General features: G+C 57.3%; 2 protein-coding genes across 3 annotated transcripts in view; both read right to left on the reverse strand.

The window, feature by feature from the left end:
* Positions 1-2,140, reverse strand: part of SLC5A11 (solute carrier family 5 member 11) — a 15,921-nt gene extending 13,781 nt beyond the window's left edge. For both annotated transcript variants that reach the window (XM_064461342.1, XM_064461341.1), the window contains exon 1: positions 1,903-2,140. The gene's annotated coding sequence lies outside the window, so the exon portion shown is untranslated. The remainder of the gene's footprint in view (positions 1-1,902) is intronic.
* Positions 2,141-3,939: 1,799 nt separating this feature from the next.
* The window catches only part of GRID2IP (Grid2 interacting protein), a 41,939-nt gene continuing 28,852 nt past the window's right edge, over positions 3,940-17,026 (reverse strand). The window contains exons 13-22 of the mRNA XM_064461343.1: positions 16,417-16,830; positions 15,247-15,334; positions 13,834-13,911; positions 12,887-13,083; positions 12,196-12,351; positions 10,150-10,236; positions 9,483-9,612; positions 7,937-8,055; positions 7,306-7,470; positions 3,940-6,884 (exon numbers count right to left, since the gene is read on the reverse strand). Coding sequence (XP_064317413.1) covers positions 6,813-6,884; positions 7,306-7,470; positions 7,937-8,055; positions 9,483-9,612; positions 10,150-10,236; positions 12,196-12,351; positions 12,887-13,083; positions 13,834-13,911; positions 15,247-15,334; positions 16,417-16,830 — 1,506 coding nt within the window. The 3' untranslated portion in view covers positions 3,940-6,812. The remainder of the gene's footprint in view (positions 6,885-7,305; positions 7,471-7,936; positions 8,056-9,482; positions 9,613-10,149; positions 10,237-12,195; positions 12,352-12,886; positions 13,084-13,833; positions 13,912-15,246; positions 15,335-16,416; positions 16,831-17,026) is intronic.

Raw genomic sequence — 17,026 nt, forward strand, 5'->3', positions numbered from 1 at the left:
CAGCCACGGGGCAGGTTCGGGATTATTTCTCTCACCCTGCTGAGCCAAGGAGACGGTTCCTCCAAAGAGGGGCAGAGCCGGCACTCCCCAGCCTTGGCGCGGCCTCGCAGCCGGCTCAGCTCTGGGTCCAGCCCCGGCGTCACTGGGATGGCTGGGCTGGGTGTCTGCTGGTCCTCGTCCTCCTCCTGCCTACGTGGCCAGCCAAGTCCTTTGGCCTCTCTTGCACTTGTCAGGCAACACTTATAAGCTCCCCCTGCCAAAAAGCAGGGGAAGGTGGGGCGAAGGGTGGCCTGCGCCAGCCCGGGGCTCCCGGCGTGGACGGTCGGACAACAAGCAGTCGAACAAGTTCTTCCTCTGAACGCCCAGCGCGCAGCAAAGCACAGACCGGGAGAGCCGCCCTGTCCCTCGGTCGCGTGTTTCACAACCTCTGCCAGCTTCACCCCGTTGCTGAACTGCAGCTGGAACCTGCCCTTAACTCCCCCGTGGCCCAGAGACTTGCCCGAAGTGCAACTGGCTGCTCTCCTGCACCGGCGGCACCACCGGGCACCGAACGCTCGGGTGTGTGAAAGAGCAGAGAGGGAATGGAGTCACAGGTGCCCCGGTGATGCAGACGCAGAGATTTCTCCTGCTGGGCAGGATTCGGGGGCACAAGCCCTGCCCCATGTCCTCGCTACACCCAGTCCTGCAGCACAGGCTCTTGTGCTTTTACAAAAAGGTCTGGCAATAAATAAGGAGTTTTCTGGTGGCAGATACCATCCCATCGCCCGCTTTCCACAGCTGGGGGGTTGTATCCCGAGACATCGGCAGCCTCCAGCACAAGAGCCAAAGGTGGTGCAGAGCCGTGTTCTGGATGCGTGGCAGCGGGTGGCAGCGCCGGGCTGGGACCGGGGACTTGCAGCACCTCGGCAGGGGCTTTTCTGTGCCTTATAAAGCCCCCGGATCCCACTGAATTCCTTGGGAGCTTCTGCCTTGCACGGCTACAGGGCACTGAGGATCAGATCGGCTCTATCTTACCTCTTTAAGAGGCAATGTGTCTTGGCTGTTGCTGAGTTTTTACTGGCACGCTTAACCTCTAACTAGGAAAAGAAAAACAGGGTTTGGTATGCCAGCCTTGCGAAGTCGCTAACCCCGCTCTAACACCTCCTACGTTCTCTCTCGCTGCTCTGATATTGCTGTTCCTTTTCATCCCGAGACTCTTCCTGTGTCAGGGCCCACAGGCGTTGGTCGCAGCGGCCGTACAGCCGGCGCTGTAGGCTACATAGGCTCAGGCTCAGGCTCCGGCTCAGTTTTGGAGGCTGTTGCCCTCCAAAACACGTGTGGACCTGGGGCAGAGCTCTGCAGGCGTTTGTCATGCCCGTCAGCAAAGAAACAAAACACAGGTACACTCCAGGGGAAGCTCCTGGAGCTGACTACGGGTGTCTGGTTAAAGCCTCTCTTGCAGCTCCCCGAGCCGGCAGGGAGGCTGGCCATTCGGAAAAAACGCAGCGGAGTCGGTTGCTCTGATTTCAGAGCCTAACTCTGCCACGGCCCAGTGGAAATTTTACCCGTTTTGTGAATTCAGCTCACAGCCTGGTCTCCCTCGGTTCCTGGCACAGGCGGCAGCACTTTCCTCGCCAGAGATTGTGAGGAAGGAACATCCGTGGCATCGAAATGAAGCCGCTGAAGCCAGCCCTTTATCAATGGTCCCGGGAGAGACGCAGCCCACGTGGGTCCCGAGTAACCCGTGGGGACTGTATTGCTCTAAATGCCTCCTCAACGGGGGTTTTTAAAGCATTCCCAGGTCCATCCACCTTCTAAAGGCACCACCGCTCGCCGGGGCTGGAAGGCAGCCCGGCGGCAGCCCCGAACCCACGCGCCAACCGGAGCTCCCCGACTCGAGGTAGAAGCTGAAAGGGAACTTACTGCGCTCAGCTGGGTCTCATTCTGTCCCCTGCGCCGGGCACCACCAAGCCTCCGCCAACTGACAGGCAGCTTAAATATTGCCAGAGAATCGGGATTTGCCAGCGGAGCTGTTAACGGTGTCACAAGGAATGAGAAGGAATATTTATAGTCAATGTTAAACTAATTGCCCGAAGTTACTCCTTCGGTCTCCCGTGGCTGTGGTGAGAAGCGTATTATTTTCACTGTCAGGGCTCATGGGTCAAACTCCACAGAGTGCCATTCTCTTAAGCAATCTGCGCAGCTAGAGAAGGGACAAATAACAATAAAAAAATCCGTGCTGATGTCCTCTCCAGCTGACAGCCCGCGACACAGGGGGGAGCTGACAGCTAGTCCTGTCTCTAAGTCTATCCCTAAGCCTCACGCACAGCACGGTACATCCGTGGGGTGGGGTTCACAGCTCATTTCTGAGTCTGTAGGTTAATCGCAGAATCGGGTCCCCTTCTGGGACCGGGCTGGAGGTTTTGGCTTCATCATCTGTCCGAAAAAAACCTGATAAACACTTACGGCCAAATAACACGCAGAGAACGATGCTGGAGAGGGACCTTCCAGCGCAGCGAGAGACCGTGGCAGGAGGCAGCTGGTGCATCTCCGGAATCGGGGTGCGCAGAGCCCCGGGGCAGCGCTACCACGGAGCCCCGTGTCTCAGCGCCGGGCGGGCAACCCGCTAGCTGGGAGGGCAGATCAAGCGTGGGCACTATCCTTCCACGAACCTAATCCATGTCCCCACAGTGGAGTTATCAACCCAAATTTTACTCTGTGGTCCCCTAAGGGGGTGTTTTGCTGGCGAGTCTGGGTGAGGGTCCCAGCCGAAGCAGGGCAGCCCCCCGGGAACGCCGGTCCCGCGTCGCCGGCCGGGCGTGAGCAGCATCTCTCGGTGCAGGTGCTGCTTTTGTCTCTCTCACTCGCCAGTCGTTTAATGTTGTAATTAACTGCACTGCTTTCACCAAAGGTTTTGTGAAACTTACCCCTCCTCTGACAATCTCAGCTGCTAGAATCAGAAATCCAGCTCTCCCCTTCACTTTTGAGTTTTCTCGATTGACAACGGAGGCAAGTTAAAAAAAAAAAAAGCACCCCAAAGTCTAAGAAACCAGAAAGGAAAGTAGGAGAAAAAGAGTATCTGTATTTTATCTCATTGTTTCACGCTCAGCTCACAATTCTTATGGGCATAACTAAAGGTCTTTGAATCTCACAACTGGAGACGCTTTAATTTCATCCGACAGAATTGGACCAAGACCGATGGTTGGATTTGATGATCCTACGGGTCTTTTCCAACCTTAATGATTCTGTGATTCCATGAATTTGGAAAACCCAGATTTTCCTAAATTGTGTTAGAACAATGCAGAGCCTCGAGGGCTTCAAATTCAACACCCAGGAGCCCTGCGCTACCTCCCAGTCTATGCCACTTCTTTCTGATTTCCAGCCTTGCAGCCTGAGGCCGAGACCGCTGTTTGTCTCTCTGGCATCTTTCACGGCACCTGGAAAATAATTACAGCTTGTGGCCCTTCAAACCATTATCAAGATACTTAGAGGAGGGGTTTGTACGTGGTTCCAGTTTGGCTTGGAGATGCCAGCCTGGTGCTGTTTCACCCCAGCCGGTCCGCCAACGGGAGCTGTGGTCTTGTCCCCTCCATGACCTTACAAAAGCTGCTCATTTTCTTTTTGAATATTTTTTTCCCCTATTTCTTGCAGGAAAAAGTGAAAATCCGTAAATAATCCGAAGTTTGGAATGTAACCTGGGATTTTCATGGCCGCTGTTTCCCTGCCTCTGCCAGAGGGTGGAAGCGGCACCCCGCGGAGCAGGGGCCACGCCACGGCTGCATTCCCCGCACTGACCCCAGGCCGCTGCCTGAGTTATTATTTCCTTTCCAAGGACAGGCTTTCCTGTGAAGACGATCCCATGATCGAGGCTGACGCAGGCGTTCTTTTAAGGCTGGGCTGTACAAGGCTAAAAGGAGGCTGGTCCTGGGGAAGAACTACCTAGTGTTTGCAGCTGTGAAGAAACAGCAAGAGAAGCGCGTGCGGTGAATGATGCCGACCGCCGTAGGTACCGTGCTGCAAAGGAGCTCCGGGGCATCATTTCCGTGGGGGTTCATGGACTGCAGCCCGGGACCGCGCGGTGGCAGGTCTGGCAGCCGCACCGGGCAGCTCGACATCCCCGGGGCTGCAGAAGAGCCGGGCTTGATCGGCCAGGAGGGCTAAAGACACATCAGGAGGGGTTCGAGCACTTTAAATCCATGTGCCCAGCGAGGGACTTGTACCCACAGCGCTTCTGTTAACCCTGTTCAGAGCCCTTTTACGGTTGCCGGTGCCGTGGCCTCCAGGGAGGACCCAGTGATTGAGGAGGCTGCTGTAAACAGGCTAAATTACAACCAGGAAATCTGATATGAAACCGGTCCCTATCTATCTGCTGTTAGCGTCAAGGAAGATAGATTGCTCCAGGGACATAAACTCAACCTCAGCCAAGAATTCCTTCTCAGAGGGAAACAATTCACTGGCTCATACGCTCACTGAATGTTTTCTTCTGAAGGCTGCAAAAAAAAAAAAAAAATCCATACTATTTTAAGAATTTCTTGCTCGTATTCACCGCGCTGCCCTGGATGCCGGCACGCAAGCAGCTCCCTTCACAATTACGCAGTTATTTTCCCCAGGCCAGCCCAAATCCAGCAAGGTGGGATCCTGCATCTCTCTCCTGGGGGTGTAAGGGGCCAATATTAAGGCGTGCAGCGACAGAAGTGCCAGATGCAGGATTCCTCACACCTTCACCCGCGGCTGTCGTACGAAGCGCGTTTCAACAGAACACACAGGCACGTGCGGTCAGGAGGCAGAAGGCAGCAGCTTTATTTTAGGGGCAGCACATAGGCATTGGGTAGAGACTGAATTGTGACTATACATAGTCCCGTTATCAAATAATATATCCATATGTCAGAAGTTCTGGTTCTTTGAAAATATTCACATAAAAATACCAAAGGGATTGGAATTCTAACTATTTTGGAAAGTTACGACATGTAGCAAAATCTATGTACAGCATTTTCGCATTTGTAATGACAGTTCCAAAAGAACCTCCAGTGGTTTAAATATTGAATATGTTTTTAGGCAAAGAAAAAAAAAAAAAATCAACTGAATGCAGGGTGCAACATCCAGAAGGGAAAGAGGCGCTGAGCGAGCATTGCCCCGTCACCACGGCGGGGCGGAGGGGAGGCAGGGACAGACAGGGCTGGACCTCTGCGGACACGACGCTAGGAACTACCTGGCACTTAAAGCTGTATAAACTGAGAACACTTGTGAAAATATGCTTCACTTTCTACAGCAGGGTTTTAAAAAAATTACTGAAAACCAAAGATCTGATGGTCATAAAGGTCTCCCATAAATAATGCACCAGTTGGTGATTCAGTACTTGAGCAGAGGCCGCAGTAAGAGCTCTTGCTCTGGCAACAGGCGGGAGGAAGGTTACCTACGCTACGGCTTGCTGGAGGGCTTCCACGGGGCACGACGTTGGAGCGTGTTGGGTTTGAAAGGCAACGGCTGCGTTTTGCACAGAGCAATGCCTCACAATATTAACGCACTGTAGGTTTGCTGCCGTAAAGCTCTCAGGGCGCTGCGTCGCCCGGAGGCGCATGCACTCGCCACGGGATGCTGCTAGCCCTTTCCTCCCAGGGGACGCCTCAGAGGGAGTTGAGTCATCTAAATAACAACGAGCCGTTGTTGAAAGATGGGCGTGCGTGCTCCTAGAGTTCCCTGGGTATATTCAGCACGAACACTGGTCACACAGTAAAGGGCTCTCAGGACTCCGGCCCTCGGGAGTGAGTAAAGGGGGGCAGGGGGTGGTCTCTGCCCTGCCTCGGGGCAGTACCTGGGGCTGCAGAGGACGCCCGCTCATTTTTAGGCTACTGAGGGTTCCGTACTTTCCAAGGAGGCACCAAAACGCTCAGGGATTTATGTCTCCTGGCGAGTTCAAATAAGTCTGCTGCTGCTGCTGTTAAATTCTTGGGAAGACTTCAAGGCCTGTCAGTCTCTGCCACACCTTTAGGCAAAGCTGAGGGCCAGGAAGGACTCTGGGCTTTCCCTCCCCTCCAGCGCGGCTGGGTAGAACCAGACTGGATCTGTATTTGGGACCACACGGACATGCCAGAAGGTCATGTTGCTTTCCATTGCCACTGGCCGGCAATGGCAGGGGATTAAAGCCTCTGGGCCACCTCCAGCCGTCCCCACTCCGCTGTTAAGGTCTGTTCAGGTGGAGCTGCAGCCCCACGGCGCAGCTCAAGGGCAGAAGGGCTCGGAGGGGGATTTCAGAGGAGCTCGGCGGCATTCCTCCTCGGGGTGTGGGGGGAGCCGGCGCTGGTGGCAGCCCTCATCCCCCCGCGCTCCCTCCCTCGCCTGGCCTGCCCTGGCTCCCCAGGGAGCCTGTACTGGGCTCCAACCCCAGCCCCGAGGCTGGCGGTGCCTGCCTGGGGAAAGCTGTGCCCTGCAAGGGCAGACTCCTCGCACAGCATTGCTCGGGCACCGGCCGCGGGGACGTGGGGAAGGGCTCCAGCGGCTGCTGGTGCCAGTTACGCGTGTTCTGGAAACACGGGAAAGTGGGGGTTTACCCAGATGTGTCTGAAATCCTCGACTCAGAAATACGCTGGAAATGGAGGGTGCTAAGGAAGCTGCTGTCAGGACCAGCACGGTGTTTACCTTCTTGTCCCTGTGCCTCACCCTCGCATCCATCCGCTGTCACCGATGGTGCCTTTTCAGTGTCCCAACCACCCCGACCCCTCAGTCTGTGGCTCGGTGGTAGCAGGTGACAGCAGCCTATTTACAGCCAAACTCGACGGGAGCAAATTGCACTTTGTTGGCAATAAATTGCTGCACCTCACATCGCTGCAGGCCCGTCACCAGGCAAGGGGGGAGGTCATCCTGGGGCTGCGCTGGCTCTCGCCCACCTGCACGTCGCTGAGTGCCCGCTGCAGGGAGAGAGCAAAGAGCAGGAGCTGAGGATCAGGCAAGGGCAGCAGGTGTGGACAGGGAGGATGTTTCAACAGTCCTGGCTACTACAGACTTAATTTTCCCCCGGCTTCCTGCTGGACAAGCCCCGACAGTGAGTGCATCTGCTTTGTGGTGCTCAGACCCAGCCTTCGGTAACCAGGAACATCAGACCATGAACAAGATCTGCTTTTGTCTCCCTGGGGCTGGTGCTTGGACCATGAACCCTCACCTCCGCCTCCTGCACTGGCCAGGCAACTCGTACGCTAGAAAAATTCCACTCTTCAGACACTCAGGTACACACGCTCACAGAAAGCTCGTCTCGTTCCCGCTCAAGTGAAACGCTTCACTGGCGTTTAACAGGAAACCCCTTGCTGGCTGGCTTTGAAAAGCGCAACTCACCTCAAACTTGCTCATGAATTCTGCAAAAATGCCAAAGAAAGCTTCGGAAGTCGTCATTTTCGAGTCTTCCCCAAAGAAGGACAACACTTTGCCGAATTCTTCCATGGCCTTGTGCTGCAGGTCGTCCAGGGATCGCACGGCAGGCTGGGCACTCTCCAGGAAGGACTGAGAGAAATGGCTTAAGGGAAAGCAGCTGCACTGTGGGTCTGGTACAGATCAGAATCACTTCTGCTTATCAAATGGCTGGGTTCCATCTCAGGTCTAAGAAAGGACCGGCTGCGAATGCAGGCTGCGTGCGTGCGAAGGCAGCCCGCTGGCACGCTCAGCTGTCCCTGACAGCACTTCTCTGGAAGGAAAGACAACCCGGCAGCCTTTCTGGCCTTGTGGCACAGGGTTTCTGCCACGCAGAGGCGTGGGAGCCGGTGGTCACCACAAAAGCTGTTTCCTGTTCTGGCTTAGAGCGAGTGGAGGGTGGAGATTTCCACCATGCTCTCACCAAGAGCTGAGATGGTCCTTTCTCACCAGCCGGACGCAGCCCTGCTGCTCACCAAGGAGGCATAAAGACAACTGAATGGTCTTACCTGCGGGCAGTCAGTCCCACTGGCGTTTTGCCCCTTTTACAGAAGGATACAGTCATCACGATTGCAAATCTGTCCTCTGCAGTAGCCGGCATGGTGTGGCAGGCCTTCTGTATGTCATTGACGGTGGTGTGCAGGTCCTTTAGGTCAGCCGTTAGTGTTCTCTGGTTCACTACGTGGGAAGAGAAGAGCCAGCAGTGTTAGGAGACTTAGGTCTGGCTTGCTTCCTGCAGCAAAGCAAGGGCAACGAGCGTGGGCCATCGGTCAGGGGGGTCCAGGCTGTCTGTCTGCATGGCTCTGCACAACCTGTCCGTGTTGTCCAGAGTGTGGTGGACAACCAGACCGTCCGCTGGCCTCCAGCACGTTGCCAGCAGCTGCCACCGGGCGCCTGGGCCAAGAGATGCCGAGAACCTCAATAGGAGCTGGGAACGTGCCAAGTGCAAGGAGCATGCGGGACTCGGGACCACAGGGCGGCGATGGACCCACAGGTGCTAGACTTGGAGGGGGGACAGAGGGTCTGTACAGGATGGCAGGACAAGGGGTAAGATCCAGGCTGCCCTCTGTGGCACCTCATCATCGTGCCAGCATTCAGGAGAGTGATGAGCCGTTCAGACTCCTTGCTGTCTTGGGCAGCCAAGCCTTAGCTCTTCTACAGGCAAGGGAGGAGGTGAACTGCAGCATCTCAGGAGGGTCTGGGTTATGTGCTGCAGCTGGGTCGCTCTGTGGCCTCTATGAGAGTGAAGCTGGGCAGCCCTGGATAGCACAGGGTCTGAAACTGGCTATAAAGTGGCAGGAGTTTGGGCAGCAGGGAGCCTCCACTGGCAGACACAAACTCCAGCTAGGAAAGCTACAGGTACAGACCTTCATCAAGTGGAAATTTACATCTCCAGGCCTGAATTTTCCGCTTTATTTACCCACTGTAGCAGTAATTCCCAAGGGAATTACTCACAACCAACAGGGGAAGGAGAATGCAGCCGTGCTTTGCGGGCAGCCAGCCTGTGTGACACCGCCGACACAAGTGCATGGCTGTGTCACAACCCCAGCGTCTGTGTGACTTTTCTCACTGCAGCCAACGAAGCCGCGCGATCCTCAGTCAACGTGATGTACCTGCGTCTGGACTGTGAACTCGTAACATGAGGGGGTCCTGTACGCTCATGTGTACGTGTCCCCCACGTGCCTGCAGGCAGTAACAGCGCTGGCGCCCACGCCGGGGAGGCTGCACGCCAGGGATGGGGGCAGGCGGGGGCTGGGTGGGGCCGACCGGCTCCTGGCACTTCCCTCTCCTGTTCCTCCTTTGTATTTATACGATAGCTCTGAACTTGGGAACCACTTTTTCAAGTCAGAAGGAAGGTTCAGGTCAGGGTCAGAGCCTGGTCTAGGCACTCCCATGCGTGGCAGCGTGGGGCAGATGAGACCTCCCCTGTCACTAATCTCGCTCCTGCCTAGCCCCGGCCTCTGGCTCAGGACCTCTCCTCACTTGTTTGGGCTGCCACCCTGCTCGTGCCAACGCTGCGCAGCTCGTGACCGGTTCTAGACCCACACAAAACCAAGAGACAGTGCAAGGAGACAAGGAGCTTGCAGATGCTTTTGTTCGTTTACCTTTGGCAGCGAGCGGCACCGTAGGAAGATCCTTGGCAAAGCCCAGGAGCTCTGGGAAATGTTGGCTAAGTGATTTGGCAAGTATGTGCAGGAAGGTGGATTTCCCATCGACAGTCTTGGTTGTGTTCAGCTACGGCAAAGCAAAACAAGTAAGGAGAGTCCTATGCAGAGGGGGGTGGGTTTTGCCAAGCACCCAAATACACAGGGGCTCCTCCGTTCTGCTCGGCTCACCCTGCATCCACGTGCATGACAATCCCCAGCCATGCTACGTGGATTAATGTTTAAATAGGACATTTAATGTTTACGCAGCATGTTACACCCAGATTAGTGGCGCTGAGGTGCCAAGCAATGCCTCCCCCCCGCAGGCCAGGGCTGTCACCCCGTCCCCCGCCCCTCAGGAGTCCCACAGCAACCCATGGGGATAAAAGACCTTCGTTGTCTCCCACCCCGCAGCCAAAGGCCTGGGTCTCAGGTCCCAGCACACCGAAGCACCAGACCACCGTTAGGGCCTCTCTGAAGTCAACCCTGCGCATCGATCCCAGCCTTCCCAGTGGTCCCCATTCTGCTGCACCCAGGAGCCTTGTACGAGGACAGGCATGATAAACCGGGCACGTGGAGCTCCCGGCATTGGTGCCTCCTGCACGGGAACAAGCACGCTTTGTTTTACCTCGGTGAGGAAGTTGATTTTAAAGCCTGTTGTTTTGCTGGTCTTGGGCTGCCCGTTGTTCAGATAGTTTCCCATTGCCAGCACAAACTGCAGAGAGAAACCTCAGTGAATGACTGGCCGGTGACCTCCAGCATTTTTACCATCCCATCTCCTTTTGTACCTGCTTTGGGTCACAGAGACCCACCAACAATGTGGTAGGAGCAGAGGTAAAATCCTCCCTCTGTCTACAGGACGGGGGGAAACCAGCCTTTTTTGTGCCAGGTCACTTCTGCTAAGGGGTCCTGTGCATGTGCTCGTAGAGCATCATTAATAAAACCTTATCATTTCATTCAGTGGGTTAGATTAGGTGGATGAATGCATGTTAAAGGCAAAATCTCCACTGGTTCTGCACACGCCGTTCATCCTGCCACCCAAACAGCACGCTGGGAGAAGGAGGACTGCTAACGCGCCCATCGGCACAGCAGCCCCAAGGGTCGGGGCCCTGGGTCTGGAGGCACAGGCTGTTCTCTTCTCCGTGCTGCTCCCGTACGAAGCCTGCGCTGACCCCTCAACCCGCGCTTCCGCTACAAGGCCCGGTCCTCACCCACCGCCCCGCCTGTGTCTTCAGCAGGAGCTAGAAAACACCCGTGTTCCCCATCTGCAGACCCAGACTTCCAAAGCCTTTATAAGAGATCTCATTTAGATGCTTCCCCGTGTGGGTTACGTGGATGCTGCCCAGGAGTCCCCTTCCTTCTGCAGCAGCCCAGAAGGTCTGTGCTGCCAGAGAGCTGCAGGGAGCCCACGGCACCTCTAACACCGGCGCGGCTCCTTTGCCACTTCCAGGCAGACGATGCAGGTGCCCAAGCTTTGTTAATGCTTAAGGGGGTATTTTCTCTTGTGTTGCAGCCTCGGGCTTTGGGCATGCACAATTTGGTTCTGCCTTTTTATTTCTCAGTTGTTTTTTCCTTGCAGGACCAGGGCTAAGTCTGGAGGTTCGCTCTGAGATCTCCTGCCTGCAGGACGAGGACTCTCCTGCTGACTGGCAGGTGCCTAAGCTCTCCTCTTCCCAAAGCCTTTTGCAGCTGTTATCTGCAGATCTTTACGGGGATATTTTAAAGGGAAAGCAGTGCTGCAGCAAAGCCAGCTTTCCCCTCCAGAATGCTCTGATTCTTTGTGCTGCGGCTTCGCAGCCTCGGAGGCACAGCAGGACCCCGGACTGGGCTCACCTGAGTCCTGATGTCCCTCCTGGGGCCTGGCGAGGAGCGGGAACCTCAGGACTGCCTGGATTTCAGACTGGGACACTCTGAATTTCTCTTCAGCACCCGTTAATGTGCAACCAGCCACAGCCCCCCACGGACCTAACGAGGTGTTGGGGGTTACTGGCCAGGAGCCGCTAAAGAGGTTCATTTCTCACCTGGAAACGCCTTTTGTCACATTAGGTTCTCATTTACCCACCTGCTTTTTTTAAAAGCAAACCCGGCTGAATTCACATTAATTTGGGGCAGCTCAGCTCAGTAGGGTCAAAGAGCAGCTACAGCAGGATTTGTTCTCTCCTGGGAGTGTAATGCCCCTCTGGCAGGCACAGCCCATCCCCGGGACCCCAAAGGCAGCTCCTCAGAGGGACGGGCAGCGTGCGGGACCCCTGCCTGCACCGCGGCAGGGCTGGCACAAGCCCACAGCCGTGCACAGGGACCAGCCTGCAGCGCTACCTGCACACGGACACGCACACAGCGGCTGCTCGGCCAAACCCCGCATCCCCCAGCCCCACTGCAGCCAGCGGACAGCCTCGGTGGGCTCTGCTGTGTTACGGGGTGGGTTTCTGGCTCCTGCAGCCTTGCCGCGTGCTCCAAGTAGGTGCACGGCCATCTGCAACCTGCCCTCCCGCATCCTCCTTAGACCAGGGTCCCCACAAGCCGATGCCAGCAGGAGCTGCCAAGGGATGGAGCCTGGCCGAGCTGGACCGGGAGGGGTCCAGGACACAGCCGTGGGGCTGGAGCTGCCCGCGGGTGCTCCAGTGGATGCTGGGGGCCCCCGGTGGCTGTTACCAGAAGGAAGGACTGCTCTGACCTCCAAGATCTTAGCCAGCTTCTTGCTGCTTTTCAGCTCTAGAGAGGCCTTGCAGATGCACTCGTAGCTAGCTTTGATCTCCTCTGTCTTCTCCTGCAGAGTGGTCTTAAAATGTAGGCTGCGCAGACGGATCTTGTATTCTGGTACCGACAGCATCTGAGAGCAAAAGGAGGAGGAAATTACTTCTATCACCATTAGCCATGATCCCGCCTATATGGTGTTTTCCCTGGCACGTTTCCCTGTACTTGAAAGCAGTGTGCACTTGCTTAGCCCAGGCAACCGCGCAGAGCAGCTGGCGCGGCTGCTGTAGCTCGCAGAGCGCGGCCAGTTTGCTGCCACAGGACGGGGAGGTTTCATGCCAATATCCACAAGTGACTGTGTCAACAGAAAGTAAGTCAGGGTTGGGCAAAGTCACTCGACCACAGAGTAAACATCGTGGTATGCTTTGGCTGTAAAAGAGCCGCTGCGGGAGCTGCCAGCCAGCTCAGGCATCAGCCCCAGCATCGCCGGCGGTCCCTGTGACCACCGCCACCAGCTCTTCCCATCCCACGTGCAGGAGCAGACCAGCGTCCTGCTGACTGCTTCCTCTCCGCTGCGTGCTTTCCTCCCCTCCAGCTCGCAGTGGGACATCGCGGGGACGCCGCGCGTGCAGACCTCCTCGCCCCCGGAGCACGGCCCTGCCCGCAGGTACCTGCAGCACAAACTGGTCGGGCTCGCTCAGCTTGCCGGGGTTTTCCTTGTAGTTCTGGAAGCGCTGGACTTCCTCCCCGTCCGGGGCGTAGAGCAAGAGCTGCTTGATGTGGGAAGGCTCCAGGCGGTCCGTCTCCATCGTCATGAGGATCTGGCGCAGCTCGATGTGCGAGAGCTTGAGGTGGGCGATCAGGATGGCTGGGGGAAGGGAGATGGGTCACTTGGGAGGGGAGGGGGACCGGACCCCCGGGGCTGGCTGCGCTGGGGCGTTCTGCCTGGCAGGATGGGGCCAGGAGGGGAAGCGCGGTCCCTCCACGGTGTGAGAGTGGCCGTGGGCTTCTCCACGTGCCCACCCCGGCACAGGGTCTGCCCTGGGGAGAGGAAGGGCGTTCTGCTCCCCGAAGCCCTGCAGAGGTTGCGGGGAGCCCCCAGGGTGTTGCACCTTTGTGCATGTACATCACCAACGCATTGTGCTGGGCTGCACTGGAAACCACCCCCAGCGCCTCCCCCTCTCCCACGTCCCCGCGGCCAGGAGACCAGGGGCTCGTAGGGTCCCAGCAAGCCCTCCCACCCTCCTTCCCACCAGAACCACGTCCTGGAGAAGCAGCCCTGACCCTTCCCCAGCGGGCAGCAGGGTGGTCCCGCATACCCTCGCTGCCCCGTGGGGCCGTGCAAGCTCTTCCCCTCTCCCTCCCCCGGCCAATGAGTCACATCCCAACTCTGCCCTTTCTTGTAAAGCCACCTTCTTCCCCCTGCCCCATGCTGAGCCCAGCCTGGAGGGGCTCTGGGCTGCAGGAACAGCCCAGACCAGTAGAGCTGTGCTGAAATTGCGCTTATGGGATTGTGCTCATGAAGCCTCCCTCCTTTTACCTTTCCAGTTCTCTACATCCCCGGTCCCATCTCTGGGCCCGTTTTGGGGGGGGTACGCTCACCGTGATGTTCACTTACATGTGTTGTAGGCCTTTTTGTGGGACAAAATTTCAACCACGTCTTTCTTTTTAAAGTTTTCAGGCATGAGAGTTGGCTCTGGAAGAGAAACTGAGAGATTTAATCATGGGTAAGGATAGGCTCAGCCAGCACCAGCAGGAAGAAAATTGTCCTGAAAACAGTGAAACCATGAATGAAAGAGAGGAGAACTGATGCTTTGCACACAGCAATGGCTCCGGGAATCCTTGAATTCTGCGATTCAAAGATCTCCTCAATGGAGGACTCAGTTGGAGCTGAAAAAGGTAAAACGAGAGGTGAAACACACAGAAAATCCCAGACTGCCCAGAAACATCCCAAAAAAGACACCCCCTGAGAAGCGTCTCACTTCATCCCACTTCCACTGCCAGTCCCACCTGTATCTGCCCACTCTAGCTTAGCTCTGCCCACAAAACCATGGTGCCTCACATCCCCCGCAGGAGCGCTCAGACATCCCACTGGCGTTTTATTTTTCCCAGCGCGAGTGAGGCGGCCGCGCTGCCCCACGCCTCGGTTCGGGCAGGCTGCGGGGGGCAGGAGCGCACCGCTGTCACCCCACGCCCCGAATGCCTCCCGCTGCGCGGGGCGGCCACCCCGGCCACCGGCACCCCCAGCCTGGACCCAGAAACCCCGGTGGGTGGAAAACCCTGGTCGGTGGGTCCGCGGGAGAGCCCAGGTCAAGAGCAGCGGGAAGGCTGCGCTGGCAGGTAGCTACGGACCCCATACGTAGGTTTTGCGGGGGAACTAACTTATTATATACCTAAAAAGTGTTGCTTGTAACGCTCTCTACGGGCAGAGAAATGTTTTCACGGCTTTTTCAGGGCTGAGTTCTCCAAGCAACAGAGCTGCAATCCTAATTTGCAGCCGTCACCGCTACCGCAGCACCGCTGGGCGCCCGTGCACGCCGCCGGCCCAGCGGCGCGCTGCCGTGCCGCGCAGACCGTAACAAGCAGAGGCTGTGCGCGGATGTTGTGTTGTGAGGCATGGTGCAGGTCCGGGCTCCTGCTGGGGCGCAAAGCGGGCCCCGGCGCGGCTCTGCAGCGCGGCACCGGCGTTCCCCGCGGTGTGGGGGCGGCCGGGCAGGCGCTGGGAGAGCCGGGAAGCGGCACGGAGCGCAACGGGGAGCGAAACCCTCCAGCTGAGTTTCACTGCCCCAAACGACTGAAATGTGGAGAGAAAACAGATAATGGCAGTGAAGAAAATTAAGGGAGATGGTGAAACGATCTCCACCTTAATGATCTGCTGTGCCACCAGCCACAAAACCCTGAGTATGAACGGATTCCATGCCGCGGGTGATGCTAGGACCAGGCATTGCCTTGCTGCCCACTGAGTCCCAGTTCTTCCCAGTGCCCCAGTCTCTGGCCAGTACCAGGACCTATTTTGGGGTCAGGTACTTACTTGTAGGCTTCTGCGTCCCGAAGTGCAGCTCCAGGTCGAGGTATTTGACCATATCACTCAGCTTGTCGTAATCCGAGTCTTCCCCGAGCTGCAGGAGGAGGAAGAGTCAGGAGCCGTGCTGGCACAGGGGACAGCCCGACACCGCCCGCCCGCGCTGGGCCACCTTCCCTCCGCCCCACACTAAGCTCTGTGTCCCTAAGGAAACCAGGACAGGTTGATGGCACTGTCCTGGTGACTTAGCCATCATAAACCCTGTGCAGAAACCAGAGCCTGAACCGTTCACCTCTGCGGAGGCAGTTTCTGAAGGACAAAGCGGGAATTCCAGAAACTTTGGGATTTTTTTTGCATACAAAAAAATCACCGTGAGGAAGCGTCGTGTTCCCTGGAGAGCCGGGGAGAGGGACCTGCAGGATTTCAAGTGCTTGCTACAAGGTGGGTGCCTGTGGGACTGGAAGATGATCCCACAGCTCCCCTCTAGCTGCTCAGGGAACAAAGAATATGGCACATCGGAACACATTCATCGCCATGAGAGACACAGAGGCTGGAAGTTAAATTCCAGGGAGGCCAGCTTCTCCCTACTGGGACTCGAATCCGCCTCCAGAGTTCCGCACCACTTCAAGTCCATGACGCCAAAGGATTATCACATGTAGCCTCACTCCTCGCCTCTGCTTTCCCCCTCCGGTGTCCTCCCCTGCCTCGGTGCTCTCCCCATCACTCTGCTTTCAACCTGCTCACAATTTCCCACTCATAAAACCTCCTACAGCTGCAGAACACGTCTGGAGGCAGCTCCTGCCTATGTCAGCCCACGGAGAGCAGGAAAGCAAGCACTCCCCAGGGTGCTGCACTCCAAACCACCGTTTCAGATAATTTCCAGAGCTTCTTCTCATCCTGGCAGTGTTGGTCCAAACAATTAAAAGGATGAGAAGAAGTATGAGACTTCCTGTAACACGGCATCTTCGGAGTTCAGTCCCTTGGCCAACACGAGGCCCAACAAGAGGTTAGGCTGCGATGCTCCAGGGAGGGGACAGCCCCCCCCAGTGCTCTGGGCAGGGAGGAGGGCAGCGTCTGCGGATGCTCCCGCCGACGTGCACAGCCTCGGCACTCGCAACCGCTCCCCCATCCGCGGTTTGGACCCTCGCCCCCGCCCCGCTCCCCCCTCCGGGGCCGTACCTGGCCCCAGATGGTCCCTTCCGAGTTCTCCACCTGCTCCCACCGCAGCCTCTTGACGCTCATGTGGTTGGATTCGCTCCTGCGGTGCAGCAGCCCCCGGTGCAGGGGGGGCGCGCAGGGCACCGGGGGGGGCGGCGGCGGGGGCGGCGGGGGCGGGATGGGGTGCAGGTGGCTGACGAGGGATTTGGGGGCAGGCGACGTGCTGGCTTTCGTGGCCTCTGCCTTGGTGGGGACGGTCTGGGGGTCGTGGAACTGCAGGGGGGGCGGTGGCGGGGGGGGGCTGAGCGGCGGCGGCGGGATGTGGTCCGAGAGCGTGGAGTAAGTCAGGGAGCTGCCCTCATCGCTGCTGCTGATGTACTCGCTGCTGCTGGCATCGTTGGTGACATAGCTGCCCTGGTCATCGTGGAAACTCATCTGGGTGAGGGAGAGAGGAGAGGCTGAAGGTGGCACCTCATCCTCCACCCACCCAGCCCTCGGGGGTGTCCGGCCCCCAGCCGTGCAGCCCTCACCCCCCTCCACCACCCACAGAGCCCCAGGACGTGTCCCCAGAGGCTCTGCACCCATCCTGGTGCCCGACGGATGCTCCACAACCAGGACAAAGACCGTGCAC

The sequence above is a fragment of the Phalacrocorax carbo genome, chromosome 10, assembly GCF_963921805.1.
Source record: "Phalacrocorax carbo chromosome 10, bPhaCar2.1, whole genome shotgun sequence".
Lineage (NCBI taxonomy): Eukaryota > Metazoa > Chordata > Aves > Suliformes > Phalacrocoracidae > Phalacrocorax > Phalacrocorax carbo.